This window comes from Emiliania huxleyi, assembly GCF_000372725.1.
Source record: "Emiliania huxleyi CCMP1516 unplaced genomic scaffold EMIHUscaffold_4115, whole genome shotgun sequence".
Taxonomy (NCBI): Eukaryota; Haptophyta; order Isochrysidales; family Noelaerhabdaceae; genus Emiliania; species Emiliania huxleyi.
The window spans coordinates 1-1,790 of NW_005198889.1; the positions used below are offsets into that span (position 1 = coordinate 1).

Genomic DNA, 1,790 nt, shown 5'->3' on the forward strand with positions numbered 1-1,790 from the left:
GCAGCCCACCACCTGCTTGCCTCCATGTTCACGCTTCGCGCCCCTTCCCCCCCTCTGACGCCGCCGTATGACCGTAGGTGAGGGGCACGACTACCCGCCTGGAAGGCGCTCTCATCAGCAAGTCACCCAGGCACCAACTCCTGGGCGTTTACGCTTGACTACGAAACCATGCAGTGGATGCAGCTCGATCAAAACGGCGACGCCAACAGCTGGTCCCTGGGCGAGTTCCTCGCCCAGGATGAGGTGCGAGTCATGATGCTCGACCCAGCGTGCACCAAGTCGCTCACATTCCGTGAGTTCGTCAAGGGCCGAACACACTCTCCAAGTCGACTGCGATCTCGAACTCCGACAACTGGACCGGTGCACCAGCCGCGGAGGACGATGGCTCCCTCGACGACATCCCTTCATCGACGGACGCCTTCACCGCCGCCGGCCCTGGGCCATCCAGCGCGGCCTCCGACGGCCTGCACGTGATCGAGCGGGTACAGAAACGGTGGCTGCCGCAGCTCACACCCTAATCGATCTGCCTTAGGCACGGAGCCAACGGAGCCATCGCGCATGCCCGCATCGCGTGCGGCTCCGAGGTCTCCCGCCGAGACCGGCTCGGCGCGGCGCGTGGCCGCACGCCGCCGTTGAAAAGGCGAGATAGGACCGAGGGGAGAGCGCCGGCCACATCGAGCGAGCGCTGACGTGTAAGGTGTCTGTGCTGCTCCGGTGTGTGTGGGATTCTGCCCCCCCCCCCCCCCCCCATCTGTGCGGCGAGTTGTTTGCGGCGCGATGCCCGATCGTGCGCGATAGCCTCCCATTGTGCGTGGTGTGTCGGTGTGTGTCGGGGTCGTCCGGAGCGTGTGGCGGCGCCGTTGCATGCAGCGACTGCTCCACGTGCCACGACTGCTTTGACTGCCGTGACTGACTGATGAGTGCCACGACTGCTTTGACTGACGTGACTGACTGATGAGACATGAGTGCTGATGGATGATCTCCGACAACCCAAAACCAAAATGCAAATGCGGAGTGGCGCCACTTTGGCGTGCAGATCCTGCGTCTCTCACTGCCCGAACAACAGAGACGGGTACCGCCGCAGGTCCCACACTAGTACTTGTATATATATGCGCAGGACCGACTCTGCTGCCGCCGCCGCCGCCGCCGCCGCTGCCGCCGCCGTCGCGATTGCGCTCGCCGCCGCCATTCGCGACGGCGGCGGCGCTGCCGTCGGGCTGGACTGGGGCGACTGCAGCACCGGCGCGCGGTGGCTGCCTCGAGCCCGCAGCCCTCTGTGGGAGCCGCAGGTGGCAGACTTCTTCCCGGCGCTCGCCGGGTGGGGCTCTGTCCCAGACGACGAAGCGGCGCAGGCGACGGCGCCCGCCGAGGAGGCACCGCCGCGCCGCGCACCATTTGCGCCGCTGGCACGCGAGTCGGACATCACGGCGGAGCGGTTCGCGGAGCTGGCGGCGCTCGGCCAGCCCTTCATCGTGGAGGATGCCGGCCGCGACCTGCCGCTGCTCGGCCTGTCGTGCGAGGAGTACGCGCGGCGCTGGCCCAACGGCTCGATGCGTGCCGAGTACCTCGAGGGTGAGGAGTGGGGCGGCGAGTGGGGCTTCTTCCGCGACGAGGCGGAGGGAGAGAACAAGGTGCCGCTAGACAATGGGCTGTGGTGGCACGCGCCTCGACCTGCGAGGCCGCGGCGAGGCATCGAGCAGCACATGGCCGCCGAGGCCGACGCCGCCGAAGGTGACGCGGCCCCGCGGCTGACGGCGCCGTACATTTGGTGCGGCGGGCGGCGGCGGTCA

The 1,790-nt window shown here is 67.9% G+C and overlaps 1 protein-coding gene across 1 annotated transcript; it reads left to right on the top strand.

Annotated features, from left to right (window-relative positions):
- Positions 1-168: 168 nt before the first annotated feature.
- Positions 169-1,752, top strand: EMIHUDRAFT_255946 (hypothetical protein; the record flags this gene model as incomplete). Its single annotated transcript, XM_005769660.1, has 5 exons — positions 169-292; positions 370-493; positions 533-584; positions 1,290-1,631; positions 1,732-1,752. 5 exons carry the CDS (start codon positions 169-171, stop codon positions 1,750-1,752), a joined length of 663 nt encoding a protein of 220 aa, XP_005769717.1.
- Positions 1,753-1,790: the final 38 nt, after the last annotated feature.